General features: G+C 33.0%; 3 protein-coding genes across 3 annotated transcripts in view; 2 read left to right on the forward strand and 1 right to left on the reverse strand.

Moving 5' to 3' along the window:
- The window catches only part of LOC128675800 (protein amalgam-like), a 56660-nt gene extending 44390 nt beyond the window's left edge, over positions 1-12270 (forward strand). Inside the window, exons 4-11 of the mRNA XM_053755482.1 lie at positions 306-513; positions 2700-2870; positions 5863-5991; positions 7307-7445; positions 8280-8431; positions 8885-9001; positions 10122-10184; positions 10949-12270. Coding sequence (XP_053611457.1) covers positions 306-513; positions 2700-2870; positions 5863-5991; positions 7307-7445; positions 8280-8431; positions 8885-9001; positions 10122-10184; positions 10949-11160 — 1191 coding nt within the window. The 3' untranslated portion in view covers positions 11161-12270. The remainder of the gene's footprint in view (positions 1-305; positions 514-2699; positions 2871-5862; positions 5992-7306; positions 7446-8279; positions 8432-8884; positions 9002-10121; positions 10185-10948) is intronic.
- LOC128675801 (odorant receptor 13a) overlaps positions 1-20877 on the reverse strand; it is a 101475-nt gene that overhangs the window by 71571 nt on the left and 9027 nt on the right. The gene's annotated exons all lie outside the window — the stretch shown is intronic.
- LOC128676086 (uncharacterized) lies at positions 13709-14608 on the forward strand. Its single transcript, XM_053756024.1, has one exon. It carries the CDS (start codon positions 13712-13714, stop codon positions 14606-14608), a length of 897 nt encoding a protein of 298 aa, XP_053611999.1. The 5' UTR covers positions 13709-13711.

The raw sequence follows: 20877 nt of genomic DNA on the forward strand, positions 1-20877 counted from the left end.
GGGTTAGCCCAGTCTTATCAGGAAATTCCGATAGTGGTCTAGTGGTTAAACCCTGTGCCTATGATCGAAAAGTCCCAGGTTAGAATCCTACTTGTGCCACATGAGTTTGTATTCAATCTGATCCATGTATAGTAATTTTCAGTTTCAATTCACCTAGTGTGTATGCGACTACTTGACATATACCTATATGTCGGTAGGTGGTCGTAAAAGTCATGTCCATTGATTTGAATAAAAGCTGACACCAGTGTTAGCAATAACACCCTCGAAAAGAAGATTAGAAAATTTAAGTGTCCGTTTAATTTCAGGTAGCGTGGATTCGATCCGACGACCAGACAATATTAACCCTTCACACGCGGCTGGTGACCCATAGTTCACGGTACGCGGTCACGAACGACCCCCCCAACTCGTGGCAACTACACATACGGCCCCTAAAGGTGGAAGACAGAGGTTGTTATATGTGCCAGATTAATACTAGCACTATGAAGAAGCAAATTGGTTGTGTTGATGTTTTAGGTAAGTATCTGTTGTTATCTGCTTAATGTTTATATATATATTATATATTATATATATTATATATTATATATTATATATATATTAGAGGACAAACCACACAGATTGAGCTAGCCCCAAAGTAAGTTCGAAACTTGTGTTATTGGATACTAACTCAACGGTACTATATTTTATAACAAATACATATATATATAAACATCCAAGACCCGGGCCAATCAGAAAAAGATCGTTTTCCATCATGACCCGACCGGGTATCGAACCCGGGACCTCTCGGTTCAGTGGCAAGAACTTTACCACTGCGCCACCGAGGTCGTCAAGTTGTTGGCAACAATGTTTCCATCTTATATGTGAATGTTCTTGATTGCATTCGATTTTAAGAGACCGCAAATCACGGTATCAGCGTAAAAATAAAACTGAAAAATTTCCCGATTCGACTGTGGATTTACGACTGGCTGCCTGCCTGACGTCAGCCTTCTTCGCAACCTTAATGTTGCCTATCAGCTGTGTTCCTTAATCGTCTCGTACGAAATCGAAGGGAAGACATTCCAACTCAGATCCAACGCCAACGAATTTAGTCTCAAGATTAAAACATAAAAGAAATGGTTCGAGAAAAAGTTTTCCTAAAAATAGAAAAGCACTTAATATAAACTACATAAATTATTCTGTTAGATGGTTCCAAATTTTACTTAGTAGACGTTTAAGTTTTTCAGCTCTTTATTAGTTACTTAAATTAACTGAACCGCTTCCAGCCGTTGGCAGCCATCCTAATATTACCACAAGTTATGGTGATAGCCATTCTATTAGGTACAGTCGACAGAACATATCTCTCTCTTCCTCTCTCTCTCTCTCTCTGATTGCTATCAGACGATCTATTAAAAGAACGTTTGTTTCTAAAATTAAGATATGAAATACATACATAAATAAAACACATGTATTTCAATATGTATATTTAAATATTAAAATCCTTTTTGAGTTTTAAATATACATGTCACACATGCTTTTTTAACTAATTTTGAAAATAATGAGATGAAACAATTCTGGAATCGAGCGGAAATAGAACCCACTGTCCCAGCCCCTGTCTATCCGGGACAGTGCTCTTAACCACTGAGCTATCAAGACCATGCTTGGCGAGTTTGGCCGAATTAATTAATTTCTGTATGTCGACGTGCAGTGTTAATATTATAAGTGACTAGAAAATGTCACATAAAAGAAAATTGACTTGATAGCATCTATTATATATAATGGTTACGAACATTGTGATATAAATTATAACAAAATAGCATTCAGAACTATTAAATTCACTACGTTGAACTAATCTATTCAATACAATGAACACGTTATGAACAGTAATTTATATCATTCCCGTTTATTCCCAAATGTAATGAAAATTATGAAATGCCATCTGATATTTTTGCTATTAGCTTGCATACGCTTCTATAAATTGAACAACACTCACTTTTAATTTTAGGAATTCGTACATCGAAGGAAAAAAGCGAACCAGGATCACTTCGTTAACCGTATAGGCTATTCGTCCGTGAAGATTTTTAGACAAAAGTCGTAATTAAAAAAAAATTGCTACTTCAAGTTATTTTTTGGAGATAAAGTTCATACCCAAAATTTAATAGTTTTTCTATTTCTGTATTCTAAAAGGTTTTCGTTCCGTGAACTCTATGATTGATCCACCGTTTTAAAATTTGTTTTGATTTTAACATCTATTTTCAAAACCTTTTGTGCAATGATCATAATCAACCTATTTTCAAGTTAATTAAAAGAAATATTGTTGTTTACAGTAGTTGTATTTTAAGATACTGAAATATGAAAATATACCTAATCGCATCCACGATAACATATTTCTGTTTATTTCTTTGAAACCGAAAAAGGAAAACTTTAATTGGATATTGTTTTACACGCCAATAGTCGATTTGTTTATAGCTCAAGTATTTATTTTTTAAGGTATATATATTTATATGTAATGTATGTATGCCTTAAAATGATTACCGATACAAATAGTAAATTGTTAGATAAGGTTCGTTTCGTTTTAGACACGCGTTAAAGATATACGTTTGTCAGTTATAAAATATGTTTTCCATTGCAAGTTTTTACCGGTATATGTCCCAATTGTTCACTCAGTATTGTGTTAAGTGCCTACGCTTGAGACGTGGATGGATTAATAAAGTGTTTACCGATAGTGCCGCCAAACATCGTGGATGTGGGTACAAGCGGAGACCTGGTGGCGAAGGAGGGAGAAAACGCTAGTCTGTCCTGTAGAGCTGATGGTAGACCACAGCCGCGGATCCTATGGCGGCGAGAGGATGGCACCAACATACTGCTGAGGAACGAACTTGGAGAACTACATAAAGGTTTGTGCTTAACCACAGACATTGAATAATCAATCTTATACATATGTATTTTAATATAAAATTTTCACAAATCACGGCTTGCTTTCGGTGAAAGAAAACATCGTGAAACCTGCACACAGTAAACTGTTATGTTTACTTGTGTGTATACCTTTAAACGACTTAAATAAATTCAAATACCAGTATTATTAATAACACACTCTATATGAAAGATTTATTAGTTAGCCCTACAAGTAGGTATAAAAATATCAGAATATAAAATTGTGATACTTTATCGTGTTAATTTATATGACTAATTGACGATTCAACGCCATCATTATAGGCCGAATAGGCCATACGGCTGTTCCTGATTCAGAGGCCATTTCATCACCATCTCGGCTCGTCAAACTTTACGGCCGCCATCAAACGGTCAGATTGTTACGGCTCCCGTGACCATTATTTTGTTGCAAAACAATGATTGCAATCACGATCGAGTATTTATTGATACGTAATTTCGTTCAGGCCATAAATAAGCCAATAAGCAACTGACGGGAAGATGGGATGGTGATATGAGTTACGGCTTTATTTCCTCACAATCTGGAATATCCAATGTAAAGTGCAGCTTCCATTGAGAGCTACAGATATTATAATAGTATACTAGTTATGTTGTTTAAAAATATAAAATTAAAAAGTGAAGATAAAATTTAAAATCTAGACACAAGAATCATCAAAAACGACAGAACAGAGTCTACTTGTAACTCATGTTTGTTTCGTGGTTTATTAAGCACAAATATACTAGGGAATATTTGACGCGCAACATATCGTTCTTTCCATTTCATTACAATTTGCATGAGTGAGATCGACTATGTGCTATTTCACTCGAGTGAATGGTAATGCGTGAGACAGAGTGATATGTTGCGCGTCAAATGTAGCCCAGTGTATTCGTAGCTTTATGAATTTCTGTGCATGATTCGTAAAACAAGTTTAGGTAGTCCAATAAGTAACATTGTCACCAATGCTATAGCCGATAGCGTAGCTACAACTCGAGCGAACATATTATCTGCGCCTGTGGAGTTACAGACTAAGGTTGTTTGAATATGGGTCGGGTAATTTATTAGACTTTTTGTTGTGTGCAGATTTATTTTTTAGCAACTGAAATAAGTCAAACCTTATGCCACGACTGAATCAATATGCTTAAACTATTTATCATATCCGTATAACATTGCGGAGACATGTTATTTTTTTTTTTATTTTGATTCACTTTTAATTTTTTGTGGCTTCTCTTCTTAATCTATTATTGTCAATATCCAGGGTTCTAAGCAACGTGTCGCGATGAAACCTATAATAGATTTTAAGTTAGGTATACCATCAGAACAGAAGAACTACATGTGTTTATTAACTTCATTTTAGCCAACGCTTAAATCTGTTATCAAAATATTTGTTGCCACATAAAATTCAATCTATTTTTCTCTTGAAGGGATGTTTTTGAAGATTTATTCAGTAATCATATGATTTAAGATTATAATTGACTTATTAGTAGAGTAGTCGTTAGTAGAGTATTCGTTAACTTACTTAATTTAGTTTATTTTCTTTTGTAGTAACCGAATACGTAGGTAATTATATTCCCACGTTCAAGATTAAAATATTAGAGATAAATTAGTTTGAAAGCGCACGCTCTCCTTGAGACAACCTTTGAAAGTAGTTAATTAAATATTTATTTATAGTCTTGTAAAAAATAATTCATTTATCGATATCACAATATTTTTTCAAATTACTTTTCAATTTCTAAAGAGCAAAAAGTAAATGTGGACTTCAATAGGTGGAACTCCTTTAGGAAAATACGAAAGTTCGTATAACATGAAATCCATAAAATAACAGAAAAATAGTTTCCCAACATGAATATGTAAAGAATAGGTAAAAGGCAAATAGTGGGTGAGAGGGGGGTGAACAGGAAGTTTTTGTAAATGGCCCTGACAGTTTCGATTTACGTTCCCCGTTCGCCCCGGGCTACAGACTAGCTATTACTTTAATTTTCTCTTTGTCGGAACTACCGGTCTTGCTCTCACATATGTATTTTTAGCAAGCGCTGAAAGCTTGGAGATTTAAAGTCATCAATTTTCTGATGGAATCTTCAATGTCGCATTGGGTTGTTATTTTTAGAATTGTTAATCGAACGTCTATTTTTGAAATGTGATTTATTGAGCCTTGTAATCCGGAACCCAATTTATTTATTGATTACGATTGTCTCATTCCAATATGACTTCGGCTAGGATATTCTAACATATAGGTATTATATAGAACAATACAAATTGTTATATGAAACGATGTGACAGTCGCAGGCGTATGAGACGGACTCAATGATTTGAGCTAATCAAAATGAATTAAACAATTAGTAAGTAACGAGATCTACCAGAAACCACAATGATTTCCAATATTACGTACTTATTTTTATACTATTTCAAGTGTAATTTCAACACTAGACGTAAGAGTAAACATTCTCGGTAAATTGCGGAGGGTCTGTCGTATAAGTATTGGGTAATAGTCGATCAATCCAGCGTGTTAAAGATCTTGATAGAAACGAATTAATACCAAGAAATGTTCGTAAATGAATGATTGCTTATTTTGTCTAGAATAACCTACAACTATGTTTTTGACGAAGCTTCTTGCGGATTTTACTGTTGTATATTTTGACGAAGCTTGTGGCGGATACTTTTCTGTATACGTTTTGACGAAGCATATAGCAACTAATTATGTAATCATTTATAAAAACTATGTAACTATATCTGGATTTTAGTAATTAAGCAAGGAAAGGAAATTTTAATATAAGCTACCAACAAGCATAACAAATTTCTGTTACGATCAGAAATGTAAACATTGATATATAAAAGAACAGTAGAAAGTGTAGAAAACACTGAAATTTATAGTGATTATTTCTATGAAACCCAATGCACGTATTGTGTATCCCATTTGTTGCGACAAGTAATCTACATTACTAACTTTTGATAATTATTTTCAGTGGATATGTTTATGGGCCCCAACCTTAATCTTACGAAAGTGGAGCGCAGACAAATGGGCGCGTATCTTTGCATCGCGTCTAATGATGTCCCTCCGTCAGTCAGTAAACGGATCATGCTCAGTGTCAACTGTAAGTATATTAGTTAACTAATTTATTTCCAGTATTATGTTGAGGTAAAACTGAAGAAAAAGGTGCATCGCATACCTTTGCATTACAAGTAATAGGATTACGCTGTGCAATGCAAGCTTTAAGTGAAATAATAATAGGTATCTAAAGGCATTACCTTTAGATACCTATTAAACTAAATTATTAAAGTTAAGACGTAAAACATCATAGAAACGTCGGTGTTCTGGCCAGATAGATTGTTTTCTACATCTACAACGAATACTGCCTTATACCAAATAACTTGTGTCTGTATAGTATTTACTTTAATATTTACTGCAGAACTCTTTTCGGTCTTTTGCAGGAGTTTTGCAGTTGCAAATAAATCAGTGGATAATTTCGTTGTGTTTTTGGTTTACTCAAAAACAGTATATGTATTTAATTTCCTTTGCTACCTAATTCTCTGACAAAATCTAAAGCGTTGTAATTTTTACTGACTGTAACCTTTAGCAACATATATCTCATCTGAAGGTTTTAGTTGTAATTTTTTCCTCAGCTTCTTCCTATTTTTCACAATTTTTTATCTTTTATTTTTCAAGATAAATAATGATTTATGTTTATGACTATAGTTATCTAGTTTGTAGATTTGTTAATATAATATGTTGACCAAACAAAGATAAAATCAACATGTCAGACTCGAATACACGAAGCTCTGACAAGGTATATTCGTGGAAACAAAGGCAAATGTCAACGGACAGGTGTAAAGTTTACCCAGTTTACTCTCAAACTGTGACGGTAACTTTGTCCGTAAGTCCCCAGTCGCCTCCTCAATACTAACTACAACATAGTTCTACATAAACTGTGACGGTTGTAACAAATCTTCAAAGTTTGTGGCAGTGATGGCCTTTCTTGTTTTATTTTTGTGGATTATTCGGTACAAGAATTGTGGGTGGCAACAGTCAAATTTGACGTATGAACTTAACCTGCGCAGAACAACTCAAAGTATGCCATTTTATCTAATCGGCAGCAGCTCGCGTGAAAGTTGAGTGGACAGACTCACTTTCAAGGTCGATTTACGTTTTGGTTTTCGTATAAACGCCATGATACGGAAATTATATCAAAGTACATCACCTTCTTTAAAAAAATAGTCAAGACCCGTGCGTCACCCAAACGGCTGGGATCTCCACCTGGATGAAACACGTGGTACTTACATTATACATAAATATCAACTCAAATGGCAACAGTAATCAAGACAATGGTTCTTCTAATAATTGATGAAATGTAACAGTTTACCTTACTTAGTCCTTAGTCAGGTGTAAATTAACGTAAATTTTGTCCGCAGTTGCGCCCTCAATAGTGGTGTCGACCAAAGTGATAGGTGTCCCGACGAGCTCTCATACGAGACTGGAGTGTTTCGTCGAGGCGTACCCGCATGCGATCAACTACTGGCTCAAAGGAGGAGAAGAGATGATAATCTCGGAGTAAGTTTCTCTCTCTCCTGATTTCCGCATGCTACAAGTTGAATTTGTGGCTATAGCGCCATGAGTTCAAGGGTCAGCGTAAAAAATAAACCTTGTCTTATCTTTCTTTATATAATATCTTGTCTTTATCTTAGAAGTTTGTGCTAATTAGTTGCAAACAGGTCTCTACCCGGCATTGTTAATTTGAATGGTCCAATGAAGTATATGAGACAGTCCATCAAAATTTCACACGTTGTGCTTAAAATGATGGCGATGTTTGACCAATATTCTGTAAATTTTTCAATCGACTGAAAATTTAATACACCAATAAGTTTGTGCTCCTGATTACCATACTTTGTATTAATTTAAGTAGTAATATATGATAATATATGATATATGATAATATGAATAATATATGATAAAATGAGAGGATCATATTCGCTAAATGAACGTTTAACAAATATGAATAAAACAAAACTGAATGGCGATTTCAAAATACATCAACAGTTTTGGACAATTTATTTTGACGCCGATGATTTTAGAGGACAATCAAATTAGCGAAAATCGACTCCCGCAGTTGATGCAATTATTTTCAATTTGTCCAGATATCTGAATAATCCTGGAACGTTAATTTGAAAGGGAAAACAATTGACGGAGTAAAGTGATTCTCCCAATTTAATTATTGTAAATGACGACCAGCAATTTTAGTTTTAAAAGGTGCACATTTGAAGTTCAGATTTAATAATATTATGCTTTGAAATATTTCAAAATGTATTTTCAACATCACATAGATTCTTGGAATATCCAAAACCAGCAATTTCAATTATAAAATAATAACGGTTTTATGAATTTTAGCCACAAACACGAGACGGCAGAGGATCGAATTTCAACCTACCAAACGCGACTGAGCCTAACTATATCCGAGTTCAGTTCAGAGGATGCTGGTACATACACCTGCATCACCACAAATACTATGGGGAAAGCTGAAGGGACTATAAGACTGTATGGTAAGGATATCTCTTAGACTTCTACATCATTTTATCTCTATAATCAATCGAGTTCTGAAAGATTTTGGATTTCGTGTTGACAGAAATCTTAGAAAGAGATGACGGCGGCCTTTGCCCAATATTTAGCTAAGCTTCATAATTTTAAGTGTAGGTAAATAGCCTCCAATTTGTTTAAGCCAATATGTATGGTATTTTGAATACCTATGTTCATAAAATTTCAAGAAGTCGGCCCTCAGACCACACGCGCATGATAATAATATCGATTTACTGTGTCTATGACGTTATACATATCATATAATTTCATATGTTGACAAACTAAAGCAAATTAACATAAGTTAAAGAGCTAAAGCTGTTTATAAGTAGTTCAAAATAAATTGATAACACAATAATTACGTCTAACTACAACATTGTTTCACCGTCAAACAATTTTACTAAGATCATTTGTTTTTCTAGAAATCAAGGTTACGACAACAACAACGACGACGACGACGACAACAACCACCACCACCACGACAACAACAACGACTACAACTCCGCCTCCGACTACAACGGAGTATACGCCACCACCACGTAAATATTAATCTATTTTCTATAGACAAACCCCATTATTCATACAAAACTTAAAATATACTTTAAGTTAAAATATGTTTTTTTTGCTATCGCACTTTACAGTATTTGCGATTGACAGAATGAGAAATAATTTAGCTTAAAGTGTGTCTTAACTTTTTTATGAATAACAGGTAGATTATTTACAAGCGTTAACGATTCTATTCACATTCCAGTGTTGTCGACATTTCACCTCATCACCCCACCTCTCGATTCGCCTTATTTTTCGTGCAAACCATAAAAGTTTGGTATTCACTTACCCACTCTACCCTCTCCCCCCCCTCGCGGTTTCCCGAATTCTATAAATAAATCATTATCCTAGGCATTTTTAGAGATTCCGTTTTTTACCTTTTAAAATTGAGATAACACAACTCAAATCACTAATAACAAAAAAAATACTTGAAAGGGTATTAATGTTATGCAATATTTCACTATAATCCTAATAGCCAAAACTAGCAATAGAGAGAGAGAAATCATTTTTGACATAAGTTTAATTTGTCATCATACATTCGTATCCAAACTGATCGTGTATATGGAATTTCAGGACAGTCCGCTGAAGAAATATGCTTCAAAATCAATTGGCATATGTTCAACTCTCAAAATTACATATGCTTATCACAATACAAAAACTACTATAATTTCTTTATATTACGATTTCTTTATAATAATTAGAATACGAAATAGAATTATTCTTACTTACTCAAAATCTTTTTCACATTTGTATAAAACTTTTATATCTAAATCCTTTCACACATGAATAAAACTGCTTAATCTAGTTAAATCTCTCATAATTCTGTTTTCAACATAAGCTACTTATTATTTCCACAATGATAGAGTCTTTATTTCTTCAAACAACACAGTCAGCGGGAAACTTTCGTAGTAAATCTGACAAGTTGGCATTAAATAATTTTATTTTTACAGTGCTGCAAACCTGAGATGGGTTTGCGACCAGTATTCTGTCACTATCTTCCCAAACAGTCCGGCGCGAACCTATCTAGTAGTTGGGTTTACGCCAGACTTATTTGGAATGAACTGGGAATATATACTAGGAGTATACCATTTATGACTGCAACTATTTTTGTAGGATTTGTGGTGCCACTGCAGCCAGCAGAACAAAAGTTCTTCACGCCAGATGTTACGACATACGGTGAGCGATATTTTCAAACCTTTTATATTTTATAGGTATAAGTTTTCGATACAATCACAGACACGTTTTTGATTCTCGGTTCAGGTCAAATTATTCTTTCGAGATCAAGACTCCCTGTAAATGTTGCAATAAGTTGAGTTGGAGTTTGTCTACCTATCGATATCTTATAGATTTTCCCTACAGGGTAGGACTATAGAATAAATAAAAAGACAAATAAGTATAACATTACTAACACTGTTGTCATATAATATCATCTGGCATCTGTCATAACTTTACGACTTATGTAATCCTAGTATAAATAATCTACCATTCATAAGCAATCTACCATACAAACTCATGATGTTTTCTGTCCCCGGGAAAAAATGGTGGTTAAATATATCTATTTTACACGAGCATTGCTATACCATTTAATATGGATGGGCAAAACTCTAATTTAACCCCTTTCGATTGGCTATTCCAATGGGTAAAAATAAAATTTATGAAGGTATGCAAATAATCAAACACGATATTTAAATGTCACTTTAATTGATCAGGTCATAGGTCTCATTAAAGTGAAATGCTCTTTGAGTCCAAAATCCATTACGTCACAATGCATTACTCTCATACAAGCTCCATATAACATTTTGTTTTTGACGTTATAAAAAAAAGTCTGATGTGACAAATAACGGAAACAAATTAAAGAATACTAATTTAATTTAGGTGGTTGCCAGTTTGTACGTAATCAGCTCTTGTAATAAATATTTATGATATATTTTTTTGTGCAGATACGATGCAAAATGTAATAGAACAGTCCGTCCTGGACAACCATTGGCTGCCGACTGCAGAATCGACGGGGTCCAGCGGCTATCAAGCCTTGCCTCTCCCCACTCTCGCTCTAATCTCAGTGTTGCCACACCTATCAAACGTATTTACTACTATAAGTACCCTCCTAAATACTTTTAGAAATATTGAATTATTTGCACAATGTAAAAGATGATAGGTTTATATATGTTTTATGTTTATGTTTTATTAAAATTTATGACGGCAATGCCTACATCGATTATGCAAATCCAGTTGGATGCTTTTAAAATATTGTAATTATATTCAGTACAAGTAAAATATTGACTGTGACAAGAGACATGATGATGAAAACGGGTAAATTTTACTTTTTATGACTTCCAAAATTCCAAATTAGATTTCATTTCCAATTTTTTTTTATTTGATTAATAGTTTAAATCTGTCGATTTTTAAAGTTACGTGGGGGAATCACTCATATTACATAATCCATATTACTTATAAAATTTTATTTCTTTTTTAATAAGTTATATTTATAAGTTAGTAATCGGTAAATTTAATTCATACAATTGCAAAATTACTTTTTTCTTTCATTCAATGGCACTAAATTGTTAAATCGACCCGTCAAATTATATCCCGAACTGGTTGTATGAAGTAAATAAGTAATCTAAAATAGTTTAACTACAATACAGGCCGTTTTTTATTGTTTCGGTACTTAAATATGTTCATTTTGTACACACCATAGTTTTCAGTATTGTATTAACTTTATAATAATGAATTAATTAATCATACAAAAGCATATCAAAAATGTATAAATAGACGCCGCAGTGTAAATATAATGGACGTAAACATAATAAGAGCCAATTAAAGATTGATTAACATTTTAGACTATACTTTATAAAATATAACTTGAGTCCTATGACAGCAGGATGAACCGGTACATTCGAAATGGGAGCGACAGAGACAGATGTATTATTTTCATATTATTTGACATCTGTCATGGGAATCAAATTGTTCACTTTCTTAAGTCTTCGTGTTGCAAGGGTCAACAGACGATTTTTATAGAAAGCCGTGCTGTGGCGCCTTGTGAGAATAGCTTAAATCGGTTTTGTTTGGAATATTAATTTGTTGCATATAAATATGATATAGCTAAAGTATGGCAAAATAGGTTAAGTGCGTGAAATTAAATCTAGCAGTGGTTGTAATAATTTATTCAGTCGTAATTTAGGTAGGAATTGTTTTGTAAATTAACCCAGATTGATACCTATCTGATAGGAATTATGATTACTTTAATACAAAATTGACGATAATTTTAAGCATAGTTTACTTAAAAAGAATCTCGCATTTTTTTAATAACTGAAAAGATAAAATAATTCCTATCCCGCTTTTGTTACGTGAACAACAAACGCGACAAGTCATACGACACACATAAAATGGCGTAAATTCGCAACGTGCAGCACTTCGTCGCTTATCTAGGACGCTGGGGTACAAAATCACATACCCTTCCGGTCTACTTTTTCTGTCACATTTGTATATTTTTCCTTAATACTGGACCTAACATCGTAAATATTAACGCATCTTTTGCATCTTTTGTAAATACTAGTTGTTTTAGGGGGGTTGCACCGTCAGCTTTGACGATAACTTTAGCGTACGCAGAAAAATGCAAAGTTCGCCATTTGACGGTGCAACTCACTTTTAGTCATATAAAATCTTATTCCAGAATAAGGCTCTGCCGATTTTTGTTGTTTTAAGCGTTATTTAGTTTTAGGAAGTGTTATGTAAATATTGCTGGTAAAAAAAATAATGAATAATAACTTTATTACAACGTAATTAGTTAGGCACTATTTATTAATTATATAAATATGTCATGAAATTAATGTACATAATAATATTATCATTAAACAGACGATTTGTAATTACTTGGTTCGTTTTATTGTAAATCCCTACAAGCCATACGTTGTGGAAACCAGGGGGTCGGCAGCGGAGAGAGAGATCAAGAACGAGGTGGCGCTACGACATCCACCGCTTCTTCCAGAATACCGGGAAACCGTATTGAATCGAGAGTTATGAGAGCAGAAAGCGAAGGTTGTATAGGGCGAGTCCAGGAGAGTTGATTAAAACGACCGAATGTCGAGATGAGACTGACTTTATTATAATAAGAATTGGTTATATATATCGATTACATATTAAAGACATCCTTATTAATATGTTAAATTCTTATACTACTACACCATCCATCCAAAAACGAAAAAAAAAAAAAAAAGTTATATTTTTACTTTTTTTTTGTTATTAAAATATCTTAGTTATACAATTCTCAGTAAAATAAACATGGTTTTACATAAAAAAAATATATAGTAAGTACTACGAGTACAAATACAACTTACAAAGAATAATAATAATTTTATATAATAGTTAGTTGAAATACAATTTTGTGCGGTTCTTATGCACTAATTCATTTTTTCCGTTTTTTATTATTTCTACGTTTGGTGGTCTATCTTTAACTACTTTATATGGACCTGAGTAAATAGAACTTAATTTATTACCTGTTTCATTTTTCACTAAGACTAAATCATTCACATTATAGCTTATAGGGTTAGTATATTTATCATATATAATTTTCCTATTCTGTTTAGTTTCTATTAAATTTTTTCTTGCCTCTTTTTGTGACATTTGTAAACGATATTTAAGTTCACATGGATAATTCTCATAGTTGTAAAGTGGTTCTAGTTCTAAAGTCAAACTACTGGGAAGTTATGAACATTTCTTTAGAACAATTATTTGAGAAATTAAAAGAAATTAGAACATATCTGATAAAAATCGGACCGAGTAGACGTGTAGGAAATATATTGAAAGTTAAGCTCAAAGAGGCAAATGATATGTTTAATGAATATTCTAGTTGGTCATTGAATTTTAGAAAAAACGTAAGTGAAGGTAAAATTAAATCTAAGGACGTACCGTTTTATGAAAACTATTGTAAGAACTTTGAAGTATTATTTAAGGATATTTTAAATTTGTGTCAGACAGAAAGTATTGAAACTGTGTCTCATTGCAATATGGCTACTTTTGAATTGAAGACAGCTTTGATTTTATTACCTGTAATGTCCAATGATGAAACAAGTGTAAAGCAGTTAATAGATAATATTAAATATTATGATTCCTTATTAACAAAACAGGAGTGTAAAAGAAATTTAATTAATTTTGTTTTAAAAAGCAGAATAACTCAAGCTGCTAAGTTGCGTCTTCGAGACGATTATGCTGACGTTGATGCTTTGATAAGTGATATGAATAAAGAATTGTTGCCGAGAAAGGGTGCAACTGCAATTCAGAATAAATTGCAAAAGTTAAGGCAAAATGAGCTCTCCATTTCTGACTACGGAAAGCAAATAACGGAATTATTTGAGGACCTTACGATATCGCAGGCCAATGGAAACTCTGAATGTTATAATATTCTAAAACCTATCAATGAAAAACAAGCAATAAAACAGTTTTCCGATGGCTTACGGAATCGTAGGCTCAGTACTATAATTTCAGCTAGAAATTACAGCTACTTAAAAGACGCAATACAGGCCGCCCAAGATGAAAACGAAATTGCTCAATTCCAGCCTGGTTACTGCCCACTGCATTCTGCACAATCACCGTTTCTTCTTTAGATTGGGATTTGCCCATATTTTCTAAAATTAAATTTCTTCGAATTTATGTAAAACACGTATACACCGTAGCGCTGATGAAAGTAGAACGCCATTATTTAATTATAATATTATTAAATCTAATGTAACTATTCGTGTCGTTGCACCGCACAAAAAGTTCCACACCATAAACGGGGGTGTCTCATATTCGCGACACAAATTCCATCCTGGCAGGGTCGCCATATAGGGCGAGTCCAGGAGAGTTGATTAAAACGACCGAATGTCGAGATGAGACTGACTTTATTATAATAAGAATTGGTTATATATATCGATTACATATTAAAGACATCCTTATTAATATGTTAAATTCTTATACTACTACAGTTGGAAGGAGGTTTGCCCAGCAATGGGATACAAAATAGGCTTATAAAAATATAATATTAGAGTGGGTTGCACCAGACAATTTTGACGTTAACTTTAACCTGCGCAGAAAAGCGCAAAGTAGGTATTTTAGTCGACAATTAAGCGGCGCACAGGCCAACAGGTTGACTGATGCACGTGAAGAAGTATTAAAAATGTGAAAAATTAGATGAGTGAGAGAGAATGTGGGATGTTTGTGATTCAATCACAATCACGCAAAATCTACAAGATCTGCATTATGTACTATCATAATTTAAACTATTATAATTTTTTTAGAATATATCCTTAAAAAAATGTCCACGGAAGCCAAGTCTCGGGCAATATAATCCTAACTAATGTTATCAATTCGAAAGTAAGATTAATTGGTTGACTGTTATCTCCTTCCAATCTACTGTAGTAAGTATTCTGTTTCACTTTTTTTTATTTTAATATTTTTTTTTATTTTTTCTTTTTTTTCTTTTTTGTTTGTAATTATTTATGGCATCCGTGGAAGACCAGCGGATGCATATGCTGAGCGGAGATCATTTTGTTTCAAGCATTATATCTGTTGTACTGTGCTGTATGTACTAATATGTTTAAGCAAATAAACGTTTTTTCTTTCTTTATATTATATATATAGTGTGAACTTCCGTTATCCAAACTTCATAACCCAATATCAAATTTTATATTTTTATCCTCAATTTCTTAAGATAATAAATGTACATACATTTATTATCTTAAGAAATTGATTATACTCTAGTTTTTTGCGTTTAGCTATCTGCGTTTGTACGCAGATAGCTAATATAACGCTCAAAATATTCGGATTTTGTAACGTCTTCTTTATTATCAGCTGAATAAGGTTACCCAAATTTTACAGCTCACTTGACTACATAATTAAAGAATATCTGAACAGTAGATGCGTCGTTCTGGACCCTCTGTCATAGAATATGTAAACGTTCTAAGGCATACAGAAGGTTCACTTTCGAATATATTTATGTATGAGTGAAATGTTCAATTCAGTCATGTTCATTTATTTTTTAGACCAACCAGCTCTTTTGAAGTAATTTACAAATTTATCCTTGAATTGGAAACTGGAATATTTTAGTTGATAGGCTGTCGACGCTTTCATGATCGATGTTGATCATAACATGCACGATAGGTATGCCAATTTGTATATATTAATTTTATAGCATGATAATTATGGTAATTATAAATACCCCTTTATATTGGATCCACCACAGAAATCAGTTATTTTTTTACGTTTTCCTGAAGCATGACCTGATGTGGGGTTCCAACGGTCGTCGTATCTATTCGAAAGTGAAGTGTCCTGCCTCTTTGTGCCCTTATTTATTGTCCTGTCTCACCCATGTATCGCATGCCTTCCCACTCTTTGTAATGCAAATTCAAGCCTCGGAGATAATTTACATGCTAATTCATTTATTTGTGCATAAAATCGCGGGGTCTATTCAGCTGACCGTAAAAGTGAGGTTGCCGTTTAGAAATCTGTTTTGTGGCATTTAGTTAAGTAAATTTGTTAGGGAGATTGCTCATTAGATAATAATCCCTGAATTCAAACTCAAAATTAACAACGTGAAAATAAGTTTTATTTTTTTTTTAGAAAACTAGCTGTTGCCACTCATTACTTTAAGGACTGCTGCCATCTAATGGCAAGTAGTCAACCCATAGACAAAAGAAATATTGGCAAATAGTGGTCTATAAAAATCAATAAGTATACATGAGTCAGACTGGTATATAAAATCATTTACCATCGAACCTGGGGCCTTTCGATAACATGCATTAGCTTTAACCACTGAACCACGTCTTCGTATCACAATACATTAACTAATTTATAATAAGTACTACACTGTACAGTACAGTTTTCCAAATAAAATAAAAAAGAGCGACTAACAAAGTAAGCAATTTGCCACTTAATCGTAACTTATAATATCATTAATATTATCGTAATTAATATTAATTATCTTATTCATTAATTATAATCGTAAATAATATTTAATGAATAATTGTGCATATGTGGAAGTCGGTGTCAGATCGAACATAATAACCTCCCCCTTTTCAGAATTCTTTCTAGTATATTGGCTTAAAAGACAAAATATTATCATCAAATTTGAATTAAGTACATAGACATCAGTCTTTTTGTTTTTGCCGATAGCTTAATAAAGTTCGCTCCAAAGAAAGCAAACAACAAAGATTTAACGAACAACGATTTATAATAAACAATAACGTCAGAGTTGTCATTCTCAATTCTTTGTTCAGGAAATCATCAAGGAATCCATTAAATTAATTGCTTTGTATTCTCTGGGTTTGTTTTAGTTTACTACACAGGGTAATGTTTTTATACAATGAACAAATTTTGAGAACAGATACGGATGGTGCAATTAAGTCAATATCAAAAAATATATTTTTCAGATTGATTTGGGTCTTGGATATTTATTTATGTAATTATATCTTAATATTATAAAATATTTGATCGGTCATTATTATTACACCATACCATTAATCAATTATTGGATTTGTGGCGTGTGGTTCCGCCCTAGAATAGGACCACTCCATATGGACCTTATACCTTACCTTAGTCACCTCATATGGATGCCGTATGAGGCACCAATAAGGATTGACGTTAGGCAGACAGCTAGTTGTAAAATCATAGCCAAAACCTTAAAATTGTAAGGTTATTTGTGATGCTGAAGCTGAAGCCTTCGTGGCGGCGGCGTCACAGCTCCGAGCGAAACCAAGAACTTGCGGAGATGAGAGGGAGTATCGGGAAATAAATTCATGAAAGAATCTACTTCACATAGTAAAATTTTTGACAGTTTATAATTCGATGGATTTGTTTTCATCACGCCGCCATATATTCCAATAACCACTACTGTTTACCAAGATTGACAATACACGAGACACACTCATATTAAGTTTGTTGTAGGCAGTGTAGGCAAATGAAGTCGTATTACGTGTCTACATTCAAATCACGATCCGTTTACATTTATCCGAGTCTGAACGAGCAAGATGGGAACCATTCCGAGAACAAACGCATTGATGTATGTTGCACAGAGTTAACTTGGATGTTTTTATTTACTAAGTACTAAAGTTAATTACTGCATCTTTCGTATCGCAGAGCAAGGTCCACTGCAAAAAATGTTTTTATATAAAACTTTCGTCATCTTATCTTAAAATGTATTAATAACTTCGAATATTTAACTATACTATATTTTACTATACGTAACTATAAAAGTAAATAGAAGAAAAGCTTCAAAAACGACAATAAATAAAATACGATTTATATAAATTAAAGAACGTTGAATAAACAGCACTCCACACCACAATAAAAAAAATAAGTTTGACATCATTTTTTTATTTTATTAAAACTGATGTAATAAGTGACTTACATATTTACAGATCATGATATGCTGGAATATTCTTCGACTTTAAACTATGTTACGGTTCTAATGATGTCGTCTCCATAACAATCAGAAACACCTCAGTGGCACACAATTTTGCCGTGCCTTCAGCACCGCATGTATTACGTAATAACTAATGGCCATCAGATTACTCAGGAATTTAGATTTAGTCCGCCTATACTATGTCAGAATTGCCTTCTAAGTGTAAGGTTGGATTGTACCAGTTAACTTTGAAGTTAACTTTAACCTGCGCAGAAAAACGCTAAGTACACAATTTTATCTAAGCGACTGCGGGCGCAGGTTGAAATTAACTTCAAATTAACTCACTATATTGACAGGGATATGACGTCATAGCTTTAACCTTTACGTCAAACCTGGAAGTACAATTTGAGGGTATATTGTCATGCTCTCTTGGTGGGTCTTGGTTATTTCTCTTATACAACTGTTATGTAAGTAATGACTTCATATAAACGGAAAATATATTATTTCTACTTCCTACTCCATAAAAAGTAACACGTTAAATTGTATTAACATGTTACTTTTTACAAGTCAAGATAAAATACACAAAAATCCACTTGAAAGTCTAAACGGAACTTCACCAATTTAATAAATCAAATATTTCATATTCGAAATTCAAATAACTCGAATGAAAAATTTGAAACGAACTCGAAACGAAAATAAAAATCACAACGACGGCTGTCTGACGAACAGTTGTTTTTAAATCGTACGCACTCACCGGACACCTGGGCTTTTTGCGTCAATAATAAATACACGTCCACCGCAAAGGGAAGGATAATTGTTCTATTTGTTGGGCTCGAGTGACCCTCTTCAACCCTTGGCCAATGGTAATTTATTTATCGAGAGGACTGACGTCACGGTTGTCCCCGACTCTCGACAAATGTCACGTGATTAGGGGAAAATTTATTAATAGTTTTCAACATCCTTGTCTCGTATTTGGTGTCGGTTTCATTTTACAATTCTTGTGTAATAACGTTTTTTATTTGTGACTGATGTGTAGTAACGTTTTTTGTTTATGCTTTGATGTTATTTTAAGAATGTTATTAGTTACTGCACGTGTCAGGTTAACTTTTCTAATAAGAGTAAAATCAAGAGTGAAATTGTGAAATAGTATTTTATTTAATTACATTCCTTTGGCGTTACAAAAATCTTATTGAGTAGTATCAATGTTTCAACACACGCGCACTAATGCAAATCACTTGGAAACTATCGAATATTTTGTATTTGTGTAACACAAGCCAACAAAGTAAATTGGATCGTTACGTTACAATGCGTCAATATAATTAGTAGAGTGCGTTGCACGGCGAAAAGATTGGACAGCAAAATGTGAATCGCAAACTCGCACTATGACCCTTGGAAATCCAAAGTATTAAACTAACCGTAGTAGTCTGGAGTTTACGAGATTTACTATCTGTTTTATTAGAAAAGCTATTTCTGCAACAACCGTGGATATTTTATAAGCGACTCCAGTGAATTAAACAGTCGCATTTTCTTTTAAGGAAATAAATTAAAATGCCACCGGTGCTGGCAGCTAACTTAATAAGTTATTTTACAAAAAATGTCATTTTTGTTTTAGTTTTGCTTTTATTGTTGTCAGAGAGATATAGTCCAATAAATCTACTTGGGGCAAAAATACATTTTTTTTTATTATTTTTGTATGTATGTTTATAACTTTCGAACTGTTAGTCTGATTTTGATGAAATTTAAAAGGTATGTAGGAACTGTCAATATAATTTTTAAGTTGTTGAGGCAACAAAATCTGTTGAGTCGTTTTTAAAATATTCACAATTTTACAAAACTCAAGAAACATTTATAGTGCTCGCACTATGTTCGCGGCGAACAACAGCTAGTTATTCTGAATATTTTTTCTTTTTATTATAAACATTTACAACCCATAACGGAGAACGATAAAAATCGTTTATATAAATTAGGATAACCTAATTTTAAAAGATTTAAAATGAATTAGTTTGCTATTTTATGAAGAAATAACTCAATTTTGTTAAAGTATTTAAGTTTTTTGGTACGGTATTTAGCGTAACATAGCGCTTACCAACGGGCGCAGGCCGACAGTAACATGCAAGACGTGTTAATACCGTTCTCAGTAAATTCTCATTATTTTCTGTAAAATGAACGCGTTTTTAATTCACACTGCAATTTTTAATGCATTTATAGCATGCATACTCTGTTCCTTTTTGTGTAGTTTTATATCAGTTTAAAAACATCAACAAAACTGTTTTAATATGGTTAAGTATATACTAAAATCGCCAGGACGGTACGTACACGTCATCTAAAGATTGTAATGTATATGTGTACAGTTTTTAAACTCAATTATTTAAAAAAGGTACTAATTAATTTTAATGATAAATACTTCAAATATTTATCTCCAAATTATATATAAATAAATGAAATATATATATTATTATACTTAGACAAAGTTATATTGTTGTAATATTAATGTTC

Source organism: Plodia interpunctella, chromosome 15 (assembly GCF_027563975.2).
Source record: "Plodia interpunctella isolate USDA-ARS_2022_Savannah chromosome 15, ilPloInte3.2, whole genome shotgun sequence".
Taxonomy (NCBI): domain Eukaryota; kingdom Metazoa; phylum Arthropoda; class Insecta; order Lepidoptera; family Pyralidae; genus Plodia; species Plodia interpunctella.

What these genes read in the sequence shown, in the direction of transcription:
- LOC128676086 (XM_053756024.1), top strand. Translation starts at nt 13,712, where the DNA reads ATGAACATTTCTTTAGAACAATTATTTGAGAAATTAAAAGAAATTAGA.